The sequence below is a fragment of the Manis javanica genome, chromosome 10, assembly GCF_040802235.1.
Source record: "Manis javanica isolate MJ-LG chromosome 10, MJ_LKY, whole genome shotgun sequence".
Lineage (NCBI taxonomy): Eukaryota > Metazoa > Chordata > Mammalia > Pholidota > Manidae > Manis > Manis javanica.
The window spans coordinates 87,792,538-87,820,020 of record NC_133165.1 but is presented as its reverse complement, the minus strand read 5'-3'; the positions used below and the strand labels follow the sequence as shown (position 1 = coordinate 87,820,020).

General features: G+C 49.5%; 3 protein-coding genes and 1 long non-coding RNA gene across 6 annotated transcripts; 3 read left to right on the top strand and 1 right to left on the bottom strand.

Annotated features, from left to right (window-relative positions):
* The first annotated feature begins 126 nt into the window (after positions 1-126).
* Positions 127-12,277, top strand: SMARCD1 (SWI/SNF related BAF chromatin remodeling complex subunit D1). Of its 3 annotated transcripts, XM_017675277.3 has the most exons (13): positions 130-512; positions 1,121-1,308; positions 1,592-1,634; positions 1,726-1,848; positions 2,316-2,438; positions 3,495-3,611; positions 4,876-4,977; positions 5,261-5,422; positions 5,517-5,614; positions 7,295-7,430; positions 9,004-9,126; positions 10,431-10,532; positions 10,660-12,277. In XM_017675277.3, the coding sequence occupies exons 1-13, from the start codon at positions 336-338 to the stop codon at positions 10,711-10,713; spliced, it is 1,548 nt and encodes a 515-aa protein (XP_017530766.1). In that variant the 5' UTR covers positions 130-335; the 3' UTR covers positions 10,714-12,277. The 3 variants fall into 3 exon arrangements, 2 of the variants coding, with proteins under 2 accessions (XP_036848332.1, XP_017530766.1); XR_001855482.3 differs by lacking the exons at positions 10,431-10,532; positions 10,660-12,277 and adding an exon at positions 8,718-8,813 and having other exon boundaries at positions 127-512; XM_036992437.2 differs by lacking the exon at positions 2,316-2,438 and having other exon boundaries at positions 129-512.
* On the bottom strand, positions 9,515-23,095 carry LOC118967285 (uncharacterized). The gene is made up of 2 exons (XR_005054195.2): positions 22,492-23,095; positions 9,515-10,655 (listed from the first exon to the last, which is right to left on the bottom strand). It is a non-coding gene; the product is annotated as an uncharacterized lncRNA (long non-coding RNA).
* Positions 14,938-22,130, top strand: GPD1 (glycerol-3-phosphate dehydrogenase 1). The gene is made up of 8 exons (XM_017675278.3): positions 14,938-15,226; positions 15,711-15,888; positions 16,695-16,835; positions 17,438-17,576; positions 17,806-17,918; positions 18,601-18,834; positions 19,056-19,162; positions 20,206-22,130. Exons 1-8 carry the CDS (start codon positions 15,186-15,188, stop codon positions 20,300-20,302), a joined length of 1,050 nt encoding a protein of 349 aa, XP_017530767.1. The 5' UTR covers positions 14,938-15,185; the 3' UTR covers positions 20,303-22,130.
* Positions 23,096-27,073: 3,978 nt separating the features above from the next.
* On the top strand, positions 27,074-27,483 carry COX14 (cytochrome c oxidase assembly factor COX14). The gene has a single exon (XM_017675279.2). It carries the CDS (start codon positions 27,082-27,084, stop codon positions 27,253-27,255), a length of 174 nt encoding a protein of 57 aa, XP_017530768.1. The 5' UTR covers positions 27,074-27,081; the 3' UTR covers positions 27,256-27,483.

Genomic DNA, 27,483 nt, shown 5'->3' with positions numbered 1-27,483 from the left:
ATCACCCTCGTCATCAAGAGCGTTGGGACCGAGGCTGTGGTCCCCCTTCTCCAGGTCCTTGTCTTCCTCCGTCGGCCTGGGGGCGCCCGCTCACAAGGCCTCTCTACCTCAGAGCTCGTCTCTATGGTTTTCCCTCCCAGACCGTGAAGGCTGGAGGGAGTGGTCAGCATGTCTTTTCCGCTAGTCTCCCCCCGCCTCTAGCCCACACTCTCGCTGCCTTGAGCCTCCCGGGCCGCCCGGCCGGGAGGACAGGCGGGCGCGCGGGGGGCGCGCGGGGGGCGGGGGGAGTTCCGGTTCCGGTTCTTTGTGCAGCTGCGGCAGCGGCTCCGGGGAAGATGGCGGCTCGGGCGGGTTTCCAGTCTGTGGCTCCAAGCGGCGGCACTGGGGCCTCTGGAGGGGCTGGCACGGCAGCTGCCTTGGGCCCGGGCGGGACTCCGGGGCCTCCCGTGCGAATGGGCCCGGCGCCGGGTCAAGGTCTATACCGCTCCCCGATGCCCGGAGCGGCCTATCCGGTGAGTGGGGGCAGGAGGAGGGGCGCGCGGGCCGGGGGCGGGGCCGAGCGCGGGTATTGGGAGTGACAGGGCTGCGGGAAGAAGTTGGCGGGACTTCCCTGCGAGGGATTGGGACTCCGAGATAGCATCCACCTGCTCCTGGGGTATTGTTTGTGTGGGGAGTCAGGGTATAGAATGAGGTGAAGTGGAGCCAAGGGCGCGCATGTGAAGGCTGAGGCGCAAAAGGGCTTGGGCTGCTACAGTGCCCAGAAGGACACAGAAGGTGTAGCTGGCAAATTGAGGTCAGCTTTTAAAACAGTAGCTGGCAGGACTATCTGAATAAATGTGGGACTAGAGAAGATGCCCAATGTGTCAGATACAAAATAGACTGGGGAGATTTAGTATAATCCGGCTGCTCTTAGCTTTTGGACAGTCATCTATGGAGTCACGACTGGAGTAGAGGAAGCTGCAGTTATCTATATTTCAGAGAGGCATTGGGCTTTTCTATTGTGCATCCCATCCCTGCCTAGCCTTGTTTCATTTAAAGTATGCAGGCATCTCCCACCTTCTCTTTCTTACTGGGGTTAGTAGAGGAAGTCATGGTCTCTCTGGTCCTCTCCCCTCTACAGAGACCAGGTATACTGCCAGGCAGCCGAATGACACCTCAGGGACCTTCCATGGGACCCCCTGGCTATGGGGGGAACCCTTCAGTCCGGCCTGGCCTGGCCCAATCAGGGATGGACCAGTCCCGCAAGAGACCTGCGCCTCAGCAGATCCAGCAGGTCCAGCAGCAGGCGGTCCAGAATCGAAACCACAAGTAAGTTGATCTGGGGGAGGGTAGAGGGAGGGAGGAGGGGGAGCCTGTGTGGACCGAGGTGGTGGGAGTACCTGAACTAAGAAATGGTGGTGCTGTGACAGCAGGTGCTCATTCTTGAGAATGCATCCTGTTGGTTGTGGTTGGGAGTGGGGAGTAGAGGGGGATTGTCTTTGAGAGAAACATTGTAGTCCCTTCACGTTACTATAAATGGGAGTGCTGACAGCCTGTCGTCGTGTTCTGGGTAGTTCCATCCCAACCTGATAATAGAATTTATTTCGAACAGTGCAAAGAAAAAGAAGATGGCTGACAAAATTCTACCTCAGAGGGTGAGTCCAGGCTGTAGGTTTTCTTGAGGGTGTGAGTTTGAGAAAAGGGATGGTCAGCTCTAGATCCCAATGATATCTTTGTGTTTCTAAGATTCGTGAACTGGTCCCAGAATCCCAGGCCTATATGGATCTCTTGGCTTTTGAAAGGAAACTGGACCAGACTATCATGAGGAAACGGCTAGATATCCAGGAGGCCTTGAAACGTCCCATCAAGGTAACACAGAAGGCAGAGAGCCAAAGGAGAGGACTTGAGAACTCTCAACAAGCTTAGGATGAGAAATCAAAGGCACAGCACAGCTCTCCTTGGCATTTAAATTACATCTCTCTCTTCTGCCTACAACTGGGAATTACATTAGCATGAGAACACAACAGCCAAGGGGGAGGGTCTTTGGATACCTCTTGCACCAGAAGTGTACCCTGTCTGTTTTTGCTGTTAACTGTTCTGCCACCTTGGGAACTTGGCACCTTGCATGAGTTTGTCCACGGCATCCCCATGTATTCACTTGCACCCAGGCCAATGGCTTGTACTCCTCTTCTAGATGAACTCTCCATCCACCCACCCCAGGAACTGGGTAGACAATAAGCCAGTCTGATAGGAGTAATTTGGGGTTTGGGGACACCCTTGTCTTCAATATCAAACCACTGAAGCCCCACCTTCAATCCTGTTTCTGCCTTTCTCAGCAAAAACGGAAGCTGCGAATTTTCATTTCTAACACTTTCAATCCGGCTAAGTCAGATGCTGAGGATGGGGAAGGGACAGTGGCTTCCTGGGAACTTCGGGTAGAAGGACGGCTCCTGGAGGATGTGAGTTCAAGGCCCACCGTGATCGGCATCTAGGGTGGGAGGTGCTGGAACAAGCAGTATTGTCTGGTTGGCAGGGAGCCTGAATGGTGCTCACAGCTCCTGCTGGGAACATCAGGGAGAGGGTCACTATGTTCCCTGCCCTAAAAGACAATGCTTCTTTATGTCTGGCTCCCACAACTTCCCACACCCTCACTGTGGTATCATATTGGGAACCTGTTGTCCAGGGATTTGATTTGTTTACCTTCCTCCTGATGCTGCTGACCATTGGACTTAGCAGTGTCTGCAGATTATTCAGTTAGGGTTTTCTTTCCTTTTTTTAAATCAAGTGAGTTTTCACTTAGCATTTGAGGCCATGCTTTCCTCTTTGAGTCTTTGAGGTCCTTGATTCCCACTGTGGCATCTCCATCTTCCTAACTTTCTTTCACTGGCGACATCTCAAAGTTTAAGTGAGATTTCTCTTACAGGCTCTTTGTTGCTTCATGGGGAGCATCAGCTGACATGTGTTAGCCCCCAAACTTCCCACCCCAGAAGCTCCTTAGGGAAGCTCACCTTTCATTCCCTTAACACTCTCTGGCTATTGTTAGCTGTTCACAGGCAAGCTAATTTGAATGCCACTTTTGCAGGAGAACCAAGGCAGTGTCAGAGTGCCCTTCTTCCCTCTATAGGTCCAGTCTATCTGCTGGTGGTATCATTCCATCAAAATAAAGCTGTTTTTGTCCTGGCTGCTTATTGCCTGTGATTCATTTCACTCTAGAGTCAGATTTTCTTCTGTGCAGACTCCCTTTGTTAGGTGCAGTGGTTTGGCTTCACTTGCCTCATTTCACAAAGGAAATGGTTGGGCAGGTAAATGACTACATACTACAGGCTGCTTTTTCAGGGTTGTGTTGCTGTCATGACTTGTTCAGACCCACAGACACCTACCTTGCCATCTCCTGAAAGATATTCAGAAGATATTTCTGAGTTTTTTCCATTGTTGTTGTGGGTTCTCTTGTAATGGGACTTTGTCATGGGGAATTTCTCCTGGCCTTTTCTAACGACCTCTCCTCTCTGCTCTAGTCAGCCTTGTCCAAATATGATGCCACCAAACAAAAAAGGAAGTTCTCTTCCTTTTTCAAGTCCTTGGTGATTGAACTGGACAAAGACCTCTATGGGCCAGACAACCATCTGGTGGAAGTGAGTAGTTCTGTCCTCTGGGCTTTGACTGTGTGACTGGAAAATGTTGGGCTTGGGAGCTAAACTTGAATGTTTAGGGAGAGGGGGAGTTATAAATAAAGGTTTACCCCAGGTGTACCCTGCTATTATCACAGTTTGCACATTGACCTCCAGGTGGCACTAGTTGTTTAGTTCTGGTAGTGTTGGGACCTAAGAATTCTTGCAGTCTGACTTGTCCCATCTTTTTTAATGTTACTATTCTGGTTGCTGCCCCCACTCTCAAAGGAAATTCTAATGAGGGCCTCATACCTGCCAGGCCATTTCTGCATCTTGCTTATTAATAATGGTGAGATTAGTCATCCATACACTATTCGTACTTTTTTCTAGTAGCAGGAACTGTAATTAAAGGGGTTAACTGATAGGGTTCTAGTCCTTGCCAAAGTTACCTTTATAAATCTGGGACTTCCTTTTGTTCCCTGCTCTGTTTAGATTTGCATTTCACATAATCAGAAATCCTTTATTATAATGCCTGATAACACAGTGTTTTGAAGACCATGTTAGCAACCGTATTCTTTGGGATACTGTCCAAACCAGAATGAGACAGTCCAGCACTCTAAATGAACTTAACCTGCTCCTTTCTTTGCCAGTGTAGCTGTAGCCCCTTAACCTCAACCACTAAGAGACATGGGAAGGTCTTTACTGTCTAATAAGGGAAGTAAGTCATAGAATAAATAGAAACTTGTCAATATCTTTAACTTTATAATGGTAGAGCATAGTGGCTAAAAATGTAGACTGTAGAATCAGACAGACAGGATCTCAAATCGCAGCTTCACTACTTATTGGCTGTTTGACCTTTGGCAGATTAATTTACTCTTCTAAGCATTAGTTTTCTCATCTGTAAAATAGGTTTAATCGTGCCTATCTTGTATATATGTTGTGGGAATTAAATGAGACAATCCAAGGAAATGTCTTAGAGTAGGCTCACACATACTAGGTATATTATTTTACTCTGCACATGTGTGTTATCCATTTTGTGGATAAAATTATCACTGGAAATTCAGGCTAATTTAAATGTGACCCTGAACAGTCAGAATTAAAAGGTTAATCTACATAAACACAGATAGTAATCACAAAGCCATATGCAATTTTAAAAAATGTCTCATGCCATTGTTCTTCTCCAGTAGTCTCACTAATTAAAGTTGAATATCAGTCATTACAGAAGCTCTTCCCTCCCACTCCAGCTCTTCCTCTGGGAGAGCACCCCCTGACATCTTCCTCTCTGTAGTGGCACAGGACCGCCACTACCCAGGAGACAGATGGCTTCCAGGTGAAGCGACCAGGAGATGTGAATGTACGGTGTACTGTCCTACTGATGCTGGATTACCAGGTATTCCATAGTGAGGTTGGGGGTCCAGCTTTCACAGCCATAGCCCATCAGCAGTCTGACATTTAAAGGTTTAAGTCTAAGTTGTGGGTTATTTGCCACCGACAATAAGTTCCCTAAATATAGGGATAGGGTCTTAGTCATCCCTGAGCTCCTCCTAGTGTTTTGTTGCCCCAAAGAAAGCACTGCATTAATGCTGTTGAGTGTATGGCCACATTAAACACCTCGAAACACACGGAGACCCAGGTCACTAGCTTCATTGCTGTGTTCTTTGGTTCTGTTGCAGCCTCCCCAGTTTAAATTAGACCCTCGTCTCGCTCGGCTCCTGGGCATCCACACCCAGACCCGTCCAGTGATCATCCAAGCACTGTGGCAATATATTAAGACACATAAGCTCCAGGACCCTCATGAGCGGGAGTTTGTCATCTGTGACAAGTACCTCCAGCAGGTAGGAAAAGGACCTGCTCTTCTGCTACAGTCTGCTGGAGCCCTAGTTGTGCTCAGAATGGCATCTACTTAGTTGCTGCTCCTCTTTCCCACAGATCTTTGAGTCTCAACGTATGAAGTTTTCAGAGATCCCCCAACGGCTCCACGCCTTGCTTATGCCACCGGAGCCCATCATCATTAACCACGTCATCAGGTAAGCTTGTGTATGGGAGTCAGTGGTGTGCTGCAGCTGGCTTGTACAGCTTGCACAAGGCAATGTCAGATTGTTAGGAATTTAGCAAGCAGGTTGTTAAACACAGCCATTAGTTAAAATTAAATCATATACACTTAAGTGTTTTTTTAAAATGAGGGTACTATATATATATACTTAAGAACTCATTATTTCTAACTGCCTTATTATTCCTAAAAACACTTATATAATATCTTACATATTATAAATGCTAGTATTTGTGTTTTTGATGTCTACTATGTCTGTTTGGTGAAATATGACACAGGTTTCCCCTGTTGTCTGAAAGTAGAACACTTCTATGAAAGCTTTCATAAGCTGAAATGCATTTAACAAAGAAGCAATTTATATGGAAAATTTTTTGAGTGTTCCTAGACCCAAAAAATAACATCTCAGTCTTTTCTGATACCTTGGGACACATCTTGTTTATGGATGCACAAAATAGATCAAGATAAAGCACAGGTGCTCACAGACACAGTTCAAAACCCTGGTGGCTTGAGGTTGGGATGCTGAGGGTGGTTCCTGGGGAAGGAGCCTGGCAGGGCTGCTCTTGCTGCTGGGGTGCGTGCTGCCTCTATAATGGCTCACTGCAGAACAAATACTGAACACTATTTGCACTTTTTACTTTTTGTTTATAAAAGTGAAAATCCTCTTCAGATTTCTTTTAGTTAGGAAAAACATGCTAATGTAGGTCTTTCATAAAAGTGAAGTGGCATAAGGCAGACTTTCAGAAAGTGGGGGATACCTTCTAATGACTGCACATCTCTTCTCAACTTCTTGATCAGTGGTGTGATGTTGGCAACTTCAAGTCAACCATATTGGGAATATTTAAACCACAGAAATCGGCAAATGCTACAAATCAGGGCTTTTTTCCTCATTTGGAGAACAAGTTGTTACACATTTGCTGGCTCATCACTGATGGGCTGCCATCTTTCTCTGGATGGCAGGACATTCCAGTCTGAGATTCTAATTCCATTATCTCTGTCCACTTATTTGTTCAGAAAATGGATGAGCAAGGCATTTCTAGGCAGATAGGAAGTGAAGAAAGGCACTTTTCAAAGCAGCATGTCTCTGGTTAGATAGAGTCCTTTGCCTTTTTTCCCTTACTTCATATTAATTCCAGTAAAGGCCTTTTTTTCTTTAGACCTTGAACCATCAATCAGCAATTAGTAACCCCTACAACCCATACATTGGATCAGTAGAAGCTAGTCTGTACTGTATTCTTATGCTTAAAGTTAGGTCATTTTTTTCTTTATTTTGTGTGGTGTGTGTTTTACTTGAATTTATTTTCAGGGTCAGTTTTAATTTAACAGGGAGAAAGATACACAAGATACTGTAGTATCCTTTGGGAAGGGAGAAACATACTGTCACTGTGTATCTTTTGTACCATTTGAGTTTTTACTACTGACTTTTAAAAAAGCAACTTTATTGGGGGTTATATATAATAGGTTGCACCATTTAAAGTAGTTTGATGACTTTTGACAAACATATACACCGTATAGCTAGAACTTTCATATCACACCCCAGGTTTTCTTGTGCCCATTGCAGTCAACCCCTTTCTCTTAATTCTTGAGCCATCTTTTTGACCCTGTGTAATTAGGTCTTGGTGGATAAGGCCTTTACTGGACCCTTTGGTTTCCTCCCCAGTGTTGATCCAAATGATCAGAAGAAGACTGCTTGTTACGACATTGATGTGGAAGTGGATGATACCTTGAAGACCCAGATGAATTCTTTTCTGCTGTCTACTGCCAGCCAGCAGGAGATCGCTACTCTAGACAACAAGGTAAGGGCCTCTGCCCTTGGCAGTATGGGTGCCACCAGTCCTCTATCACAGCTTCTAGGCTGCCTTTTGATTTTTGATGTTCATTCAAAGCATATTGATACCTAGTAGATGCCAGGCCCTGTGCTTGGTGCTGGTTGGAGCCAGACACACATAAATTCTGATTCTGGCTATACCTTTTGATAGCTCTGAGCCTCAGCTTCTGATCTGTGACAGACCATGATACCTATTTTTATAAGGTTGTTAGGATTAAATGAGACTGTATATAAAGACATGACATTGTGTCTGGCACATAAAACAAATGGTAACTGCTGTTGCTGTTATTGTCAGGTACAGTCCATGCACGTAAAGCCAGCAATGCTCTGGGTACACTGTGGAGAACAGGGAGGCTTCCCTGGAAGAGTTGGTGCCCCAACTAAATCTTGAAGGACACAGTAGGAGTTAATAAAAGGGGAGAAAGATAGTGGTGCCTACAGGTCTGGGAGGCAGAGGACATTCCAGAAAGAGGGAGCAGGGTATGTAAAGGTCCAAAAATGAGGAAGAGAGCCTGGCATGTTCAAGAAGTACAAGCTATTTAGTGTGCTAGATACAGGTCAGGGTGCCAGGGATGGGAAATTTGGGGAAAGGACACTGGGTAGGGAAGCAGGAGCCTAGTCTTGAAGAAGCTTTGGTGCAGGGAAGCTGTTAAACTTCATCCTGAAGATCGGAGGGACTGATGCTGTTTACATTTAAAATGATCACTGACAGGAAAGCAGAGAGTGAATTGTAAGAGGTGCAGATCTGGAGACAGGAAGCCCAGTTAGACCAGTGCAGTAATGCATGTGGGATGTGTTGAGGGCCTAAAATTAACAGTACTGACAGCAAGAATGGAAATAAATAGGTTTGAGAGGTGTCAGAGTGGAACTGAAGGGATTTGGACATCGTTTGGATGGGGATGGTGGCGTGCGGCAGAGGGGGAAGGAGGCATGGTGATGATGCCCAGGTTTTTAGGATGGGTGCATGGTAGTATTCATACTGGGAACAGGAGGAGAAGCAAGTGATGGGGGAAAGAAAGGTGGTGAATTTAGTGCTGGAGAATTGAAGGGGCCTTCAGGTGTCAAGCAGTTGGAGTTTAGAAAATGGACTGTGGACTTCAGATTGGGGGGCTTGTTACCCTGTCAGTGGTAGTAGAAGACACACAAGTAGATGTATGGTCAGGAGGAGTATGGAAAATGAGAAAAGGGCAGGAACAGAACCCACAGACCGTAACTTTTGAGACCTTCCTTTTATACCACTTCTTTTCTACCTTAGCATGTTTTTGGACCCACTCGGGATTAAGTATTCACCACGCAGCCTTACCCACAGTGGACACTGTGGAGACTGAAAGGAAAACTTCCCTCATGTCAGGTATATAGACATTGCACACATTACCTGCTGAAAGAACTTTGAGTCCTGGAGCAGCTGGGGCACTGGACAGTAGTGCCACCTCCGGGCAGCACCCGGACCTAGGTTGGGAGTGGTATCTGGAGATGTGTCTGCCATTTAATTTTGCATTTCTCTAGTTTGAAAATATTCTGAGCTTCCTTCTTCCTTTCAGATTCATGAGACTATAGAAACTATCAATCAGCTGAAGACCCAGCGGGAGTTCATGCTGAGCTTTGCCAGAGATCCTCAGGGTTTCATCAATGATTGGCTTCAGTCCCAGTGCCGGGACCTCAAGGTACAGAACCTAGGAAAGATGCAGAGGGACTTAGGTTGGGGGGCACACATTGGCTTTATTTCTGCTGCATCTGGTAGAAGAGCCAAAGAGGGAAGTGAGGGACCAGTTTCTTTAGCACCTTCTAGGGTCCCTTTTACAATTAAGTGGGGAAATGGTAGAACCATCAGGTGTTTACCTAGTACTTACCCTGTGTGGTCATTGTGCACCATACTGTAGGAGATACAGAGTAGGAACTTGGTCTCTGCTTTCAAAGTATCATGCATTTTGTTCAGAGAAACTAGGTTCGTATGATTTGTTTGTTATTTTAATTTGAAGATCTAATTGGCTTTATTCAACAGTTCATGAATTGGGCAACATCCCTTCTAGTAAACAGGCAGACACTCTGAAGAGCCGTACAGAATGGAAGATTTTTATAGGTAGAAGGAGGGTGGGGCAAGGAAGTTAATAGCAAAAGAAAATGTCTCAGGCCAGGTCGTTTTTTTGGATGAAGGACATGGGCTAATTTGATTTAAACGTAGTAAAACATGTAAAATGTTAACAGAAATCATCAGAACCAATATGGTAATTGAAAGGAGACGTATTAGGCTAGAACAGCTGGGGAACTTGGGGTTTGAGGTATTTCCCAGTGAAGGGAGCACCGTAAGCTCAGGCAAGAAGGTAGGAATGAGCACAGAATGAGTGCGATGTGCCTTCAATTCTCACCTGTCATGTGGCTGACTACAATGACAGTGGCAGAGCAGAGAAGCAAGGAACGGGGGGTGCCAGGTAGGACCCCAAGTGAGGCAGTGTAAAATGACCTCTTAATATCAGGGTGTGACTGGGTGTTGTATCAGTAGTTTGCTAGGGCTGCTGTAGTAAAGCACCATAAACTGGGTGGCTTAAACAAAAGACGTGTATTGTTTCACAGCTCTGGATGCTAGAAGCCTGAAGCCAAGGTGTCAGCAGGGGTTGGTTCCTTCTGAGGGCTGTGAGGGAGAATGTTTCCTGCCTCTCTCCTAGCTTGTGATAGTCTTAGACATTTCTTGGTTTGCAGAGGGTGCTTTCCATGTGTCTTCACATTATCTTCCCTCTGTTCATGGCTGTCTTTGTGTCCCAAGTTTCCCCTTTTTATAAGGATACCAGTCATAATGGATTAGACCCACCCTAATGACCTCATGTTAACTAGATGATCTGCAGAGATCCTATTTCCAAATAAGGTCACATGCACAGGTAGTGAGGGGTTAGGATTTTGACATTTTTGCAGGGGATACAATTCAATCCATAATAGCTGTGAAGGAAGGAAACAAGTCTGTTTTCTTCCTCAGACCATGACTGATGTGGTGGGCAACCCAGAAGAAGAGCGCCGAGCTGAGTTCTACTTCCAGCCTTGGGCTCAGGAGGCTGTATGCCGATACTTTTACTCCAAGGTAGGTTCCTGGGGTGCATGGGGAAAGTGACCAAAGGCGAGGGTCTGCACCCCATGATGTGGGTCACTGGTGTCAGGTATCCACTTCTTTGTCTCATCTTCCATTCCCTCCATTATTTTCTCCCTAGGTGCAGCAGAGACGACAAGAATTAGAGCAAGCCCTGGGGATCCGAAATACATAGGGCCTCTCCCACAGCCGATCTGGCTGCGCCGATTCTTTATCTGGGCCCTGTGCCATCTGCCTCTCAGCACCGGCCTTGGTCTTGCTTGGGGCCTTCCAGGGGATGCTGCCGGTTCAAGGACAACACCAGAATGAAGAGGGTCTCACAAGACACCTATTACCCTCTTCTCCCACCCCATCCCCTTTTACCCCCAGCTTCCCTTTGTCCTACTAGGCTCCCATGTGCCTCTACCCTCCCCTGGTCTACACAGGACCTCCAGATAGTGTTAGAGAACCTATAGGGGTAATCAGTGCATTGAGTGGATTGGGCCGAAGGCCACGTGGTCTTCAAGGGGACCGGTTACACTGATCCTGCCCTTCAGAGACCAAGGAGTTGGGAGCTTTAGCCCCTTCTCTGTGACTCAGGCCTGGGGGCACTGTATAAGCTAGTTGATCTTGGCTCTCGTAATAGCAGAATCCAATTTCCTTCCTTCCCTCCACAAGTTTGGAGCAAACTCTCCCTTCACTTGTTGGATCCCTGGCTCTTGGGCTCCACTGAGCCCCAGGTCAGCCTGCAGCCCTCTGCATTGGCCTGCTGTCTATTAGTTCTCTTACTCCCTGGTAGGGGGTCCACATCAGTATTGGAGTTGGTTCTTTAACTGTTGCTCCCTTCCAGCACACTCCTTGTAGCTGCTCTTTTTAGGATTCCCTCCTGTCCTAATGCACAGCACTGGGGTGGGATGATCTTGCATATCCCTGTCAGAGCCCCAGGGACCTGGTGTGCTGTCACTGCCAGCAGAGGCTGTTCCTTCCTGCTGTTGCCTGGAGGTGTGACTATTCATTCACTCCACCCTGCTCCCAAATTCCTTCATGGAGAATCAGGCCTAAAATCAAACGGGTAAAAGCCCTGGGCCTTCCCTTTCTCCCTGTCCCTTGCCTACCCATTGGACACCCACTGGTGACTTCTAGGGCACTGAGGAGTGAATGCGCCTAGGGCTGGAGAATAGCTCTGAGTTGGATTGTGACTTTCCTCCCTGCCTCACAGGATGTGACTCCCTAGCCCCTGCCCTCAAAGCTTCAGACCCCTCAGGTAGCAGCAGGACCTCGTGATCTCGGCCCCTTGGAACCAAGATGATTTTGCATCTTACCAGGAGAGCCTCAGATTCTTCCTCCAGGTTGTATCACCCCCAAGTTAGTATATCCCAGACTCGCAGACTCAACACAGCAGGGTGGGAGACAGCCGGGCAGAGAGAGCAATTATGTTCAGCATGGGCTCTAAGCCCACAAAACTGACAAAGCCCCTGCTTCCCCACCCCACCTCAGGCTCCTGCGAGCACATTCCCCCAGCCCCGTCTCCCTGCCTGGGGACTGCAGAATTTTCTCCCCATCTTCCCCTTGCCGTTATTCCAGCCCCTCTCTTGAAAGGTTCTCCCCCAGAGGCTGGAACCGTGAGAAGGAAGCTCAGCAATCCTGCAGTGTCCCTGTTCAAGATAACTGTTTTTATTAACAATTTTTTTTTCATGGACCAAAATTTTTTTTTGTACTGTCACCAATGTCACCCCATTTTAATAAAACAATCTTCTGAAGGATGGGTTCTCCTACCTACTGAGGGAGTGCTCTTCCCAGAGCTATTTCTCCTCCAGTACCATTAGCCATGCTCACGGTGTTTGTTCATTTTAGTTGATAAACATTTATTGAGTACCTGCTGTATACCAGCTCAGAGTAGGCTCTGGGGATACGGTGGAAAACACTTTATTTCTTGTGGGCCTCAGTTTCTCACCTTCAAGCTCAGAGGTCCAAGCAGGCCAGGTGCTGGTGGGGATTATTGGCCATGGTCACCAGGTCTCCAGCCTTGCCCCCAGTTGGTGTGAAGAAGGTAATAACAAGGCAGTAGCAGTGCCATCTTCTCCTTTGGCCTTCTAAGCTCCCCAGGGAGTACCTGCTGGCTCAAGTGCGTAGTTCTTAGGGACCTGTGATCCCTCAGGCTTGATGTACCTGAGTGTCTGGAGGATTACCACTTCTCAGGGCTCTTCTAGATATGTGCCAGTGTCTGCACAGCTGGCGACATTTGTGTTCTCTGTGCCTGTCATTTAAGGTTCTGCTTTCACAGCCCTGAGTCTGGTTTCAGTTCTTAAGACCAGCATGGAAGTGCTGTGTTTTCATCCTCATACATAGACAACTAACCCCTTGTGGGCAGAGTTGGGAAGGCTGCTCAGGATTGATATTCTCATTAGCAGAAGCATGAAATTCTGCAGTTAGAATGTGCCAGCTTCCCACCTGGCAGCTTATTACTTTCCTTTGTGCCATTAACTAGCTTGGTTGTACCCAAGAAGGGAGTCAGCACATAGGAAAAGTGCAGCCACATTTCAGAGTGGTAGTTAAAAAATTACCCTTTACCGTGGATGGAACTCAAGTGCTGCCTGTACAGTCACACCTGCCAAGGATACAACCACTGTGCCCAGGCTAAAACATGGGGTTTATCAAACTTGAGCAGGGAAGAGGAGAGTGTGTGGGGTGATAACCTGGAGTGCAAAAAATTTGATGTCAAGGACACTGAAATGGCATCTGTTTTTACCCAGGCTAATTACATGTGTAGTGAATGGCTGATGAACCATTATAAATTTCAAGCAAATAATCTACAGTTTGCTCTTGGGAAAAGAGCACTGGTGTACAGATAACAGCCTGTGACAAGCCAACTGTGAATCTGCACACTCTTTATTCCTATAAAAATGAATAAATTCATTGTCTCCACACTACTTAAAATGATGGTAGGGGCAAAATAAGTGATAGAAGCATTTAGGCAAAAACAAAGGGGTTGTTTAGTGCATAAACATCCTTTCTTTGGGGTTCTCATCATGTGACAGGAACAGAAGCATTGTTTCTGCCACCCATCATCAGTGCTCCCAGCTGGCAGCCTGGCACTGGTGCCTTTGTCCCAGTGCCAGTGCAATAGCCAAACAATCTGTGGGAGGCTGGCTCTGTAGTAGGTGCAACTTTGCTCCTAAGGGAAACAATCTACTGATTTTGTGTAAGTTGTCCTATGGGAACTCCCATGGGCCATGGGAGAATATGGTAGGCTTTTCCTGGGCAGCCCCTAAAACTTAGAAAGCCATTTCTCCCTAGTCCTGACCTCCTGCCCACTTACCCTTACCCAGTGGTTGTACAGAGACTCCCTCTGGCCCAGTACTTATCACTGCCTGCCAGCCAGCAGTGGCCCAGGGGAATGGAAACACCCACAGAGCAGTCCACCAAGCCAGGAGGTCAGCACATGAGCATGCAGTGGTGTGTGCCCTCTAGGCCAAGGTGCACAGATGGCTGGAAGGTTAGAAGCCTTTGCTCCACTCTCCAGACGAGCCTAGAAACCAAAGCTTCCCGACTTCATAAACAGATAGCTGTGGGCAAGGTATAGCCATGAGCTGCTGAAAATGTGCTCCATTCAACCCCCTTCCTCCCAAATAAGACCCACACTAAATCTCAATTACAGGATCTGAGACCACAAAGCTCCAGAGTTCATAGCTGCCCCAGGTCCTGCTTCCCTTCTCCCTCAGGCTTCTACAAACTAGCCAGTAACGTGAAGGGCCCCCAGTATGGTGGCTTGGAAACTCAAGAACTGAAGGAAGCCCAAAACCTCTCAAGGACAGTGAACACTTTGGCTGCCTCCTTTCCTCTCTGGTCCCCCTCTTAAGCCGAGTCTGCAAAAGGAGAGCTGTGGGCCACTTGGCATCAGAGCTGCTAATGCTGACCCCCCTTCCCCCCCTGGAAGACATTCAGGTGGGGATGCTCTGCGTGAGAAGCCCACTGGTGGGGAGTCCCCGAGATGATCACTGGGTAACCAAGACCATCTTGTCTCTTGGGGCTTCTGGGGTCTCTAATTCTTGGGCTGGGTTGCCCCCAAAGCAGGCCCTGACCTTTTATGTGGTCATCTTTAAAAGTGGGCCCACACCCACTCACTTCACTCACCCACAGCCCTGCAGAGTGGAGCTAGTATGGGGCCAGTGACATGTGGTCCTTGTTACTTCTAGAGGACAAACCTATAGAGAAGTTCCTGGGTCCTGGGAGGATATGTAGGGCAATTCCTTCCTTGCAAAAGCAAGCATTCCTGTCTCTGCTAACAGGCTGAATACAGTTTATTCCAGAGCAGGGGGACAGAAGGGAGTGAGGGGGGCCAGTCACTTCTTATCTGTTCTACTTCTTGGCAGACCTCAAAATGAGACCACTGTGGGAAGGGGGGTGATGCAGGAAACTGGGCTGGGGCCAAGGGAAGAAGCTTCAGCATGGTCAGCTGGCAAACCTGAGCCACAGTGGGGCCTGGTCTCTACCCTTTTCTCCCCTTTCCCTGGCTCTGCCAGACTGTCTCCCTGGGTGCCCGCCTCCCCACCCACCCCTGGAGGGCGGGGCTTGGCTGCACCCACATGTGGCGGAGTTATATGCTTCTAGCCGGCAGAGGAGCTGGGGAGTGTGGCACTGAGCTGGTTCAGGCAGAGAAGCGGCACCATGGCTGGCAAGAAAGTATGTATTGTAGGCTCCGGCAACTGGTAAGTGGCTCTGTCAAGAGGTGTTGGGGGGAGTGAGGGTTCACAGGGGCCTAGGGAGGGGGGCTTGGTGGGCAGGACGTAGACAGTGGGTAGGAAACACCCTCTGGTTCCTGTTCCACCCGTGGCTATCTCCTCCTGTGCCTACCACCGCAGGACAAATGACACGCAGACCTCTCCTGGCCCTTGCCTGCGCGGGCAGCTGCCCCTGTCACAGGAAGGGAGCCTCCACAGGGCTCCCTGTTCGAAAAGCTGCTTGGGTTTGCGGGGTGGAGAGATCAGGAGGCTGGCCCCCTTCTCTAGCAGTGAAGTGTGAGGTCACCCTTCTCCTGCTAGGTCACTAGGGACACACGTCATGGAGGTGGGGCAACAAGGAAGGGGTAAGTAATTGGTGGGCTGCCATGATATCCTGAGGTGGAGCATTGCCCCTCCCCTGCTACCGTTTGTCCTTACACCACTCTTGCATCTTCTGTGCTCCTCCTGCCAGGGGCTCAGCCATCGCAAAGATTGTGGGGGGCAATGCAGCCCAGCTGGCACGCTTTGACCCACGGGTGACCATGTGGGTGTTTGAGGAAGACATTGGGGGCAGAAAGCTGACAGAGATCATCAACACGCAGCATGAGAATGTCAAATACCTACCAGGGCACAAGCTGCCCCCCAATGTGGTGAGCCCAACACCTTGCAAAGAAGGGAAAGGGAAGTGGAGGGGTGCCTCCCGCTGAGATAGGCCATTTCAGGTGAAGTTAGTTTGGAGCAGCGGCCAGGACAGGGAAACATCTCAGAGGGCTGCTCCAGGCATAGGTGCCCCAATGCACAGCCTTCAGAGTGCTCCCCTGGGCACTTCCTGGGCCTAGGAGAGCCTGAATGAACCCCTCCACCCACACACCTTATGGGCTCCCAGGCAGGAAAAGGAGGGGGAAAGCGTAAGGGTTGGTTCCCATGACAGCCAAAGACAGGTTCTCTGGTTCCCAGACTTGGGGTCCAGGTAGTGCCTGCCTCAGGCTCCAATCCTGTTACTCATTCACTGGGTTGTTAGCAGACTTGCAGGCTGCTCCTTGGACTTAAGGTCTTTGGTCAAATCCATGTGGTTTGCTCCCCACCTGGAAAGGGGGAGCAGGGAAGATAGTAGGAAGACTGGGGATCTCCCTTCCCAGTTGGGGGCCCTAAGGAGCAGGGTGATGAAATCTTACTTGGCCTCTTCTTCCTGCCAAGTGCAGGCCTCCTTTGGCCTCCCTCACTGTCCCACAGCCAAGGGCTAGGAGAGTGCTGGGAGGAGGTTTCCAGGAATCCTCAGCCTGGGACAGCTGGAGATGCAAGGGGATGGCTGGGGGAGGGAACAGAGTATCGTATTGCTCCAAGCTCAGCCCTTCCTTCTCCCCCACCAGCCTCTTTGGCCTCTGGATCTCCTGAATGGGGTTCCACAGAGGCTGGGAGAAGTCTGTCAGGCCATGAGCACTGGTCACTCCCGCAGGTGGCTGTCCCAGATGTGGTGCAGGCTGCAGTGGATGCTGACATCCTGATATTTGTGGTGCCTCACCAGTTCATTGGCAAGATCTGTGATCAGCTCAAGGGCCACCTGAAGGCAAACGCGATTGGCATATCTCTTATTAAGGTATTACGGACACCTTCATATGGATGGGGGTGCAGCTAACTTGTGAGGCCCAGGATGGGTGAAGTAAGGAGAACAGAAAATGACATAAGTAGGCCAAGAGTCTTCTGGAGAGAGGAGTTGGCTTTGGGGAGGCTTGAGAAACAGATGCTGGGGGCCGTTGGGAAGTAGAGGTTGGTCGGGGAGTAGATAAGAAATCGGTCTAGAGGCAGATGTCTTGGGGAGTTTAGAGGGTGTACAGGGATGCCTGGGGGATATCAGAAGCGGGCGGGTTTAATGAGTGGTGAAAGAAGGGTTGGTTTGGAGCAGTGGTCAGGACAGGACTTAGTCTGGGGTACTCAGGAGCAGGTTGTTCAGGGATGTGGAGAGGATACACTGCCTTGGAGAGGGAGGTCGGTGGAAGGCATGTGGAAGGAGAGTTTTCAGGTGGATTCATTTCACATGCTATCTACCCTCCTCACAGCAAGCTTTGGCTGGGTTGGAGTGGGGCAGGCCTTTGGGGATGGACAGTGATGGACAATGGATTTGAAAGAGGCAGGATTTCTGGGTGGGAAGCCCTCAATAGGCATAAAAGGCACTCTGCCTGTGCTCCATCCTGTGTACAGGGGGTAGATGAAGGCCCTGACGGGCTGAAGCTCATCTCTGAAGTGATTGGGGAGTGCCTTGGCATCCCCATGAGTGTGCTGATGGGGGCCAACATTGCCAATGAGGTGGCTGATGAGAAGTTCTGTGAGACAACCATTGGTGAGAACCCTATCACCACCCACATGCCCAATGCAGCTCATTTCATTCCCTCCCCACTCTCCCCCCAAACTCCGTTAGCCATCATCTCCCCATAAGACAGGCAAAGAAAGAAGACCCAAGCATCAGAGGTTGGATACCCCCAGGGAAAGGGATGCAGGTCCTGCTCTGGGCAGGTGTGGGAAGAAGAGTCAAGAGACCCTCTTAAGGCCTTGCTTCCTCCCCACTTCAGGCTGCAAGGACCCAGCCCGGGGACAGCTTCTGAAAGAGCTAATGCAGACACCCAACTTCCGCATCACAGTGGTGCCAGAGGTGGACACAGTAGAGATCTGTGGAGCCTTAAAGGTAAAAGGGGCACAGAAGCAGCTGTGGGTAGGGAGAGAGTCCTGAAAGTGGGTCCAGCTTAGCTATACAAGGTCACTGGTACTCTAGGCTGTCATTCTTGGGCAGCTGTTCCCCTTCCCCTGCAAATCCCATACACACAGGAAGAACTGCAGAAACAAGGCCAGGGTCATTCAAGCCTGCTGACTGGTCACCATCAGATACTGGATCCCCTTTGTCCTTTCTCCCTGTAGCTCCCTGTGGGCCATTCCTATTCCTGGCTCCAGGGGGTGTCCCAGGGGGAAGAGGAGATGACCTGGGGGAGCACCCAGGTTAAGAGCACACTCAGATAGATTTGATGACCAGAACTCTGGATCCTGGACAGAACTGTGGGCATCAGAGATAGAGAAGGGAACCGTCATGGACGGGAGGGCTAGCTGGAGAGAAGACTGAAAAGGAAGTGTGCTCAGGGATGGAGTATGGGGCAGAGTTGGGGAGCAGGATGTTAAGCCCAGGCTAAAAAGAGGGGGTACAGCAAATGGGAAAACCAAGAGGTGGAAATAGTTGAGAAGCCCACCCACTAGACGTTGCTTATTCAGTGGGTGAGTCATGGGTGATAGAAGGAGCATGAGGCACGTGCTGAGGGCCCCAAGTGGGGCCTACAGGAGGGGCTCCTTTCTCACCCATGGCCTCCACTCTGCCATAGAATGTAGTGGCTGTGGGAGCTGGCTTCTGTGACGGCCTGGGCTTTGGCGACAATACCAAGGCGGCTGTGATCCGACTGGGGCTCATGGAGATGATTGCCTTTGCCAAGCTATTCTGCAGTGGCCCTGTGTCCTCTGCCACCTTCTTGGAAAGCTGCGGGGTTGCTGACCTTATCACTACCTGCTATGGAGGGCGGAACCGCAAGGTGGCTGAGGCCTTTGCCCGCACAGGAAAGGTGGGCCCCGGGGAGAATGGAGAGTGGAGGGTGGGCCTTGTAGGTGTCAAGGTAGAGGAACCTGGCTTGAGGCATCTCTTGAGTACAAACATTAGTATTATTGTGAACCTTTCCAGCCACCTTTCCTCCTATAACCCCACCTCCCATCTGAGCCCCAGACTCTGCATGGCACACTGACGGCCCTCCTCTCCCACTTCCATCCACCCATCCTGTTTTCACAGTCCATTGAGCAGCTGGAGAAAGAGATGCTGAATGGGCAGAAGCTGCAGGGGCCCCAGACAGCCCGGGAGCTACACAGCATCCTCCAGCGGAAGGGCCTGGTGGACAAGTAAGTGCCTACTGCGGCCAGAAGTGCTCTTCCTGCTCATCACCTGTCTGGACCCCCCTCAGTCTGAGAAGCAGGCAGAGGGAAGTGTCATCTTATGTTTACGAAGAGACGAGAGCTTGGAGAGAGTCTGGTTTTCCCATTGTCCCCAGCTCATTTGAGGTCTTGGAACTCCTTCCAGTCTCATGCCCTTTGTATCACATTGCTTTGACCCTTCTCTGTAGCCTCCTCTCTCTCCAGAAATGGAGTTGCCTTGTCCCTCTTCAGATGTGGGGCTTTCTCCCTCTCCTCTGGGAGGGGCAGAATCAAGCCCCAGTGTTGCTTGTCCTTTCCTCCTTGTCTGTCCTCTGCTCTGGGAGCTGGAGCTCTGGGGCAGCAGGATAAGCTCTGACTGTCCCACCTCTCCATCACCCCTAGTCTGATCTGCTCCCCCAAGGGCAACTCCTTCTGCCCCCTGAATCCTGTTCTAGGTGCCGAGGTGTGAGAAGGATGGTCTCTGCTTTGGAGTACTCCTTTTCAGGGAGCACAAAGTGGGATGACAGACTGATCAGAGCAGAGCTCTGTGCGTCTGAGAAAGACTCCTCACATAAGAGAGTGTAAGGGAGGTTCAGGTCAGTTCATGGCTGGTCAGGATAAAGCCTCCTGGTAAAGGAAGCAACCTGGGCAAGAGGATGGGAAGAAGGAAACTGGCATTTGTTGAGCATCTTCACATAATATGTAATCAGTTCTTCACTGTTTTGCTATATTGGCCCCTATCTTACAGATGATGATTACTGAGACTCAGAGAGGTTAAGTGGGTAGCCCCAAAATTCAAGCCAAGGAATCATGTAGGCAAGTTCAGTATAATACAGAGCAGAGCAATTAACAACCTAACCCTAAAACCCAGGGCTAGGAAGTTCAAATTCTCAGCAACTGTAAACTGAGAATCAGAGTCTGCCTGAGCTCAGAGGTGGGAGTAGAGGAACAGAGGGTTAGGAGGTGGTTGGGGTATGGGGGGTAGGGAATCTAGTAGGAGGCTAAGCTGGGTCTCTCCTTCCCCATTCTAGGTTTCCTTTGTTCATGGCTGTGTACAGAGTATGCTATGAGAGTCAGCCAGTGAGTGAATTCATCCGTTGCCTGCAGAATCATCCAGAACATATATGAGCAGGGCTGGGGCCCAGGCCAGGTAGCTTCTCTACTCCACTTGAGACCGGCAGAAGCTTGAGGTGCCTGGTCACTAGGCTCTACAAGACTCCCCACAAAGTAGCCTCTTCTCAACTTTCCACTGGAGGGCAGGAGGCTGTGGGGCCCATCTGCCTGCCTGGAGATCCTGAACCACCAAGCAGCCTAGAGCTTCTAGCTACCACACCCCACCAGAAACAGAGTTGCCTTGCCCCTTCCAGATGCAGCGTTTCCTCCCCATCTTCTGGGAGGGGTAGAATCAAGCCCCAGTGTTGTGTGCTTTGGGTGTGTGTGATGAGGGGAGGAGAAAGGGGGGAGGGAGGGGGTGGCAAGGCAAGGGCTGCCCACTGCTGCCTCACACAGACCAGGAATCATGTCCCCAAGCCTAGTTAAGTGGCTGAACAAGTACCTCAGCCGCAAGAGGGATGAGGCAAGTCTGCCAGAGAGGGCTCTGGGCTTTTGAGCTGACATAGGCCCCAGGAACCTTCCCTTTTGCTCTGACATCTGCCAGGTCCCACACAGCATCAATGGATCTTGGTGTTTCTTAACATAATACAAAGATCTCAAACAACCCCCTTCTAGCTTCTCCTAGCAACATCTGCGTCCTCAGAAACCTCTGGTTGTCCCCTTTCCTCCTCCCCCAGGCTGCCCTGGCACCACAGTTGCTGCCACACTGGCATCTCTGGCTCTGGAGCTTGTCATTCTCCCCAGGGACTTTCTGGTTCCTAGTTCTTTGCCAGCTCCTCCCTACCATGCATGACCTTTCCAAGCCTTCCCTTTCCCTCCCTGCCAGCACCCTCTTTGGGAGCAGGAACTTATTCTGCTGACAAAGCTACACCTTTTCATTGCAGGCTCAGATCACTCAGCTCCCTGTGACCTTTGTGTTTGCCCTGCCTCCCTTCTCAGGAGCTCTGTGGAGGGGGAGGTGTCAACTGGGTCCCTCCTGCTGGGATCTCTCCAGGACATCGTTTGCTCCATCCCTTTCCTCCTTCCAAACCCTGTACCTATTTCTCAACTGCCCCTGGAGCAACCAGGGCAACTAACCAGCACCTGTATCTGGAGGCCAGGGAACCAGGGTGCCCCAAGGCTCTTCAGGGGTAGGGAAGGGTGAGCAGGTTCCCAGGTTGGGTCTTGACATTCCAAGGCCAGCTCCCCTTTGTCATGTGAAAGCTTTCTCATTTGATATATCAGCACCTCAGGCGCTGGGAAACTCAAGGAGGAGGAAAAAATCAAAACAATTCTAACCCTGGGGTAAGGGAAGAATGGGAGGGGAGGACGGGAACGAGTGTGCTTTGCACTGGCCTGGCTCCAAGATGGGGTGGCAGCTGGAGAATGTCACAGTTCAGCAGCCTGGGCCCCTGGCTATAAATAGTCCCCGAGGGCTGACAGGCTCTTGCCACGTCCAGAAGGGAGTCTCAGCTTCCTGTGTGGCAGCCCCTGGCACACTGACTCTGGCCAGCATTACCTTAACCCTTCCTTACTCCCAGGCAAGCGAGGTAGACAAGCTCCTCTCACTCTTAGCTCTTGAGAATTCACTGTCTTAAAGGGCAGAGCTGCCTGCATCAGGCAGCAGGAGTGAGGGGCAAAGACATCTCAGATGTGGCCGGGCCCAGGTCAGGGCACTTGACTAAATCCACAACCGCCTCCCCAGGAGGTCAAAGGGGGGCGGCAGAAAAACAGTTCCCTTTCCTGAGCTGCAACCTTGTTGGATAGTCGAACACCTTTGCCCACTTTTGTTCGCACCACAGCGAATGGCTTCTGAGTCAGGCCTGCTTGTCTACTCAATAAAGCGTGTTTTTTCCAGAAACGAGTTGGGGAAGGGCACTTCAGTGCATATGGCAGTGCGTATGCTGTGCTGTACGACCGCAGGTTTATGTTTTCACTCACACCGTAGGAGAAATGGAGGAAGAAAAGAAATCCCTCCTCAATAATAATCAGCCACTCCGGGGCCCTAGCAGGAGTGGGTGTCCGCGAGGTCCCGCATCCCACAAAGGGCACCTCCCAGCCCCTTCCCGGCGCGTTTTGGGGAATTTAGCAAGTCGCCGGCAAGTGCGGAGGGCGCACACGAAGCAGAAACGCTACGGTTTCGTCCCTCGTTCCCACTCCGTAGCCACGGCCAAACCTGCCGCATCCTCGGCGGTCCAGACCTCGAGGTGCGGGTGGGTTCCTACCTGAACTCGGCCGAAGCCTGGCCAGGGGATGAGCGCAGCTCTAGGGGGCGCGCGGCTTACTCTACGAGTCTACTTAGCTTCCGGAGACGTCACTGGGCCGTAGGCTGGGGATTGGCTGACACTGAGTCGGACAGAACTTTTCTAGCGTGACGGTATATACTAGAAGTTCTGGTTCCAGGTCACAAAAGACCCTCTCTCAACGGAGAGTGACTACAACCCCCATAATCCAACGGGCCTCTGCGAGAGAAAGGATCGTCTGAGGATGCGTAGTAAGGGTGATTGGCCCGGAAGCCGGAAGTTCGAAGGCGGTCGCCCCCGGAGCCCTGGTACGCACATGGCCCCGCCCCAGTGGGCGGAGCTGTGCTGTGCGGGGCGCGCGGGGCGCTCTCTAACGCTAGGAGACCAATCCTGGAGAGTAATCGCGGCGGGTGGGTGGGAGGAAAGGTGACTCTCCGCACCAATAGAGCCCCAGTAATAGACCGCTGCCCTCACGTGTCTGGTCCTGGGGGCTGCCTCTCGCCGCGCTAAGAAGTTGCGCAGGCTGTGGCCGCCAGACGCTGCCTTCGGAGGCCTCGGTAGGACGCGAGGGAGCTGCAGCATCCAGGTACGCGTTCGCTAGGGCCCAGCTGGTCCCGCCTGTCCGCCGCAACATGCCAACTTGGGCCGGCCTTTGCTCAAGGCATCCTCCCGTGCCCATCTTCAGGCCTCGGTGTCCTTGAGGTCACCGACGAAGCCTGCGTCACGGACCGTGAGCCGCGGTCTGCACTGCTCCCACCCCAGCAAGCTCTTTGTATCCGTCAGTTGTTGTCAAACCTTGACTCCAGCCGGGCGTCTTGGCGCTTTACGCCCTGTCTCTGGTAGCTTTAACCCATCTTTGCCGTACAGCCCTCAGCGCTCTGATGTGTGGCTTTCCCCGGTACCCTACATGCTTGGTCGATTTAAACAGCTCCATTCCTTTGCTGCTTTTAACTCCTGGAATGCTCTCCTACAACTCTACTAGTATAAATCCTGCCCATCTTTCGAAAAAGCGCCTTCCCTTCACCCCGGCCTCCTGCCCTTGTCGTAACTTTTCTTGAGCCCTCATCTCGTCTCTGAACTCTTACAATGCCTCTTCTCTTCTGGTCACCGCCTTTTTTTTTTCTACTCGAACAGAATTTGAAACACATAGCTTATCCCCATTAGACCACAAGTTCCTTTGAGACAGAAGCCATGTTCTCTTCCCTGCGGCCTTCATAGCATGGATAAAAGGTAGACAGATGAATGAGTAAATCCAAGCGTATGTGGATGGACCCACTGAGAGAATGAGTTCTCCAGAGGAGAAACTAGAGCCTTGAGATCCTCTCATGTTTAGGGGGCAGAAAAAGAAGAGCCACAGAACCTTTGCAGATTGTACTGTCCGGGCTTTTTTTATAATGGTTCCTCTCACTTTTCTGTTTTCCTGAAGTCTTTAGTCAACCCTCACCCCACAACAGACCCAGCTTTGAGCTTTATTGAGAAAATGGTGTTCCTCGGATGAGAGGTTCTGCTAACTTCAGAAGTTTCCTTCCATCTCCAAGGTTAATCCTTCTACGTTGGCTTCTAATTTCATCTTATCCTGGGCCTTCCTGGATCTTACTACATCCCGCCACCTCACTTTTATCTTCAGTTTAGCCACTAGTTTCTTCCCCTCTTAAACATATTCAAACCTTCCTTATCAATAAGCAAAACAAAACTAGAATTTCCTTGATTTTGTTACCTTCTCTAGCTGCTATCCTATTATTCCCATTCCCTTTAACAAGCACATCACAGGAATATCGATTCTTATCTTTGGGGTGAGAGGGTTATGATCCTTTAAAAATCTTTGTGTCCCAGAAAAGTGCACAGGCACATGAACCTTGTGGGTGGAGTTCATGGACCTGCTGGGGCCTTGACTAAGAATCTGTTTTTACTTAATGCCTGTTCCAATTCATTCCACCAAATGGGCTTCTGCATTAGGTTTACCAGTGACCTAGTCACCCGTTCCCATCCAGGGAGGCCATCTGACCAGTCTTCATTGCAGTTAACTTTGCAGTAGTCATTCCCAATGTTCATTTTCACCCAACACACCTGAAAGATATAGCACAGCTCTCTCAGTGGCAGTGACTTGATACAGCAGTGAATTCCCCACCCCACTCCAAACCCAAGGGGAATTGGACTTTGGATTTTTTCTTGTGAGCTCTTATTTGCTCTTGATACATATGTTCAAAACTATAGGAAATTATAATCCAGTACTATCATTACTTATATATTTTTATTAAGGTATCATTGATATACATTCTTATGAAGGTTTCACATGAAAAACAATGCGGTAACAACATTCACCCATATTATCGAGTCACCCCTCCCATACCCCATTGCAGTCAGTCACTGTCCATCAGTGTAGTAAGATGCCACAGAGTCACTACTTGTCTTCTCTGAGCTACACTGTCTTCCCCATGATGCCCCCCACACCATGTGTACTAATATAATACCCCTCAATCCCCTTCTCACTCCCTCACCGCTCCCTCTTGGTTAACTGCTAGTCCCTTATTGGAGTTTGTGAGTCCCGCAGTGATTTTTTTAATCAGGAAGTGGGGGGAGGGCTAGTTAAATGAAAAAGCCCCCCCATACGTTATTGCTGTTTCCTACCTGCCTTCTTTGTTTTCCTGCTTCAAACTGGCACTCCCTTGGCCTCTCTCTGCTCTTACCTTCTGCTTTGGTGTCATTCACTACTTTGATCTCTATCTGTAACCTAGCCTCTCTCCTGGGATCTGTCCAGATTTGAATACCCATCTGCTTGGTAGACATCCTCACATGAATGTGATGTTGAACATCTTACTTTTAAATGTCCAAAATCCAGCTCATGATCTTTACTGACACTCACTGCCCCCACCATCCCCATACACACAGTGACAAACATGTGTTTCTTCTCACTTCTTGTATCTATTATCAGTATCCCAATCCACGAAGTTTCCTAACTTACTACCTTGGAGATATTTTCAGCTTTGCCCTAATCAATTCAGTTAATCTTTTTCCACTTCCAAAATAACTTATGCATCTGTCCTCTCCTTTTAAACTGCCCTGCCTTAGCTCAGGGCCTGTGAAAAGTTGATTAGAAAATAGGAGAAATCTCAGGTTGAATTAGACAAGAGAAGGAAGTGAGGTTCTACACACCAAAATGATGTCTGTTAGTAGGTCTTCTGTCACTCTTCTAGCCAACCTGTACCAACCTGCTTGTTTGTTGGTTGATGAGCCTCCTTCCTCTAGCCTCTCAAAGACGTGGCGCTATAGCTGGTTGGCATCTGGCCAGTGCAATGGGGAACAGGAGAATGAGGTGGGGGTGGGGGATTGAAGTTGCAGGTTTCTTTGCTGGGAGCTTGTTGACTACGTTAGTGTCCTGCTCTATGTGTGTGTGTTTACCGTCTCACAGCTTGGGGTCCTTTCAAGCCTCAGATAACCTGAACACAGCCCTTTCACATCTTGAACCAGTGCCATTTGGTTTTCTTCCTTTCACCTATTTCATGTCACTTTCCATAGTCACTTGGAATTATAATTGAAAGAAGCTGTGCTTCAGCTCAGCTTCAGGTCCACCCTCAGGACTTGCTCAAAGGCAATGCTCTTAAGACTCACTCTGAGAAGCACTTCTATGTCTCACCCTACTCCCAACCCCCTAAATAGCTAATCATGAGCTTTTCTTCTTCCAAGTTTATGACTTTTAAGAAACTTATTCTTACTAATTTCAGTCTTTTAATTTCAAACCCCTCAACAGAGATGGGCCAAATAACACATTCATAGCCGCAAATTGAAGGACATTTTGTTCAGGTTGGGAGATTCCCGTGCTAAACTTTCCCATGTTCCCTAGTTCAGAATATCCAGGGAACAGTTAAGTTAGAAGTAATTTACCTGTGCAAATGTGAATTGACAATTTGCTGGAGACTTTCTTCTTAGCCCTTGGGATAGTTTCTTTGGTGATATATTTGGAACTTAAGAATTAATGCTGTAGAAGGTTAAGTATAATTGAAGTAATATAAATGTATTCTTGGCACTATTTCGGATATATTGTGGCTTAAACAGATGCTTGAGGGCTAACCTGGGAACCAAACCACCATGAAAAAGATTGTTTTTATGGGAAAACAAATTGCATATTGCCTAAAAGGTTCCCATTTGTTCCTTCTAGAGAATAATTCACTGCTAATGCTTAATCCCTGGCTACCTCTGTTAATGCCCTACTAGCCAGAAAAACTCACATGTGCTTTAATGTATCAATTAAGGACATTTCTGGGTGGTCCATGCCAGTCACTTCTCACCACAAACATGGAGGGCCAGGCGTTAGCTGTGATGACATTCAGATGTACCTGATTCCAGCTGTGTTTCTGTATTTTGTATGCAGGCTTTATTTGCCGCTTTGAATCTTAGAGTTCCCAAACAGTACCTTCCAGCTTAGGAGCCTGCATACATGTAGGGGCCATTCAGAATAGCGTGCAGACAGATTAAGCAGGATGCAGAAGTTAAGGAATGGCCTTAAGGAAGTGGGCTGCACAGATGAGGCCCCATCCTCAGGTCTTAATCTCATCTGTCTTTGTAGGGGACAACATGCCAACTGCCAAGCAGCTAGCTGACATTGGCTATAAGACCTTCTCTGCCTCCATGATGCTTCTCACTGTGTATGGGGGATACCTCTGCAGTGCCCGAGTCTACCACTATTTCCAGTGGCGCAGCTCCCAGCGCCAGGCTGCAGAAGAACAGAAGACATCAGGAGTCCTGTAGAACTGGGGGACTTTTTTCTTTGAGCAGTGAGGCCTGAGACGTGCTGTGTGAAGACCTCACCTACAATGATTTCCAAGTCAAGTTAATAGGGCCTCGTTATTTTCAAACCATGCTGGGGAAAAATGCCCATGTTTTCTCTGATTCTGCCAGTTTGGGGAGGTTATTGAATTGTTAACAGGAATGGGGAGGGTTAGGCACACCTACAGACAATAAATACTTTGCCATGTC

Excerpts from the sequence above, each read along its gene's own strand:
- SMARCD1 (XM_017675277.3), top strand. The coding sequence starts at position 336 with ATGGCGGCTCGGGCGGGTTTCCAGTCTGTGGCTCCAAGCGGCGGCACT. Across the intron at positions 5,423-5,516 it reads GTGACAAGTACCTCCAGCAG|ATCTTTGAGTCTCAACGTAT; the intron begins GTAGGAAAAGGA and ends TCTTTCCCACAG. Across the intron at positions 5,615-7,294 it reads ATCATTAACCACGTCATCAG|TGTTGATCCAAATGATCAGA; the intron begins GTAAGCTTGTGT and ends TTTCCTCCCCAG.
- GPD1 (XM_017675278.3), top strand. The coding sequence starts at position 15,186 with ATGGCTGGCAAGAAAGTATGTATTGTAGGCTCCGGCAACTG. Across the intron at positions 18,835-19,055 it reads CCTTTGCCCGCACAGGAAAG|TCCATTGAGCAGCTGGAGAA; the intron begins GTGGGCCCCGGG and ends CTGTTTTCACAG. Across the intron at positions 19,163-20,205 it reads CGGAAGGGCCTGGTGGACAA|GTTTCCTTTGTTCATGGCTG; the intron begins GTAAGTGCCTAC and ends TCCCCATTCTAG.
- COX14 (XM_017675279.2), top strand. The coding sequence starts at position 27,082 with ATGCCAACTGCCAAGCAGCTAGCTGACATTGGCTATAAGACCTTCTCT.